Here is a 366-nt window from a genome sequence, read left to right as displayed (position 1 = left end):
CACCATGCTCATCCTCTTTGCCATGGCGCTGGAGCGATGCCTGGCCCTGGGGCAGCCTTACTTCTACGAGCGTTTTCTCAGCCCCCGCACGGGCTTGGTTGCCCTGCCCGCCATCTACACCTTCTCCGCAGCCTTCTGCTCCTTGCCCCTGGTGGGCTTCGGGAGCTACGTGCAGTATTGCCCCGGCACCTGGTGCTTCATCCAGATGCACCTGGACTACCTCCAGCCTAACGGTGGCAGGGAGGCGTCCAGGTCAGACGTCACATTCTCGCTTCTCTACGCCACCCTGCTCCTCTTCCTCATCCTCTCCGTGCTGCTCTGCAACCTCAGCGTCATCGCCAACCTGGCCCGCATGCATCGGCGTGG

General features: G+C 62.8%; 1 protein-coding gene across 1 annotated transcript in view; it reads left to right on the top strand.

Moving 5' to 3' along the window:
* Window positions 1-366, top strand: part of PTGER2 (prostaglandin E receptor 2 (subtype EP2), 53kDa) — a gene marked incomplete at its 5' end in the record, with an annotated part of 2,960 nt that overhangs the window by 239 nt on the left and 2,355 nt on the right. Inside the window, one exon of the mRNA XM_009864456.1 lies at window positions 1-362. This exon is cut by the window's left edge and continues 239 nt beyond it. Coding sequence (XP_009862758.1) covers window positions 1-362 — 362 coding nt within the window. The remainder of the gene's footprint in view (window positions 363-366) is intronic.

Source organism: Apaloderma vittatum, unplaced genomic scaffold (genome assembly GCF_000703405.1).
Source record: "Apaloderma vittatum isolate BGI_N311 unplaced genomic scaffold, ASM70340v1 scaffold9102, whole genome shotgun sequence".
In the NCBI taxonomy this organism is placed as follows: domain Eukaryota; kingdom Metazoa; phylum Chordata; class Aves; order Trogoniformes; family Trogonidae; genus Apaloderma; species Apaloderma vittatum.
Note: the sequence above shows the minus strand (reverse complement) of the source record. Positions and strands in the feature narration are given on the sequence as shown.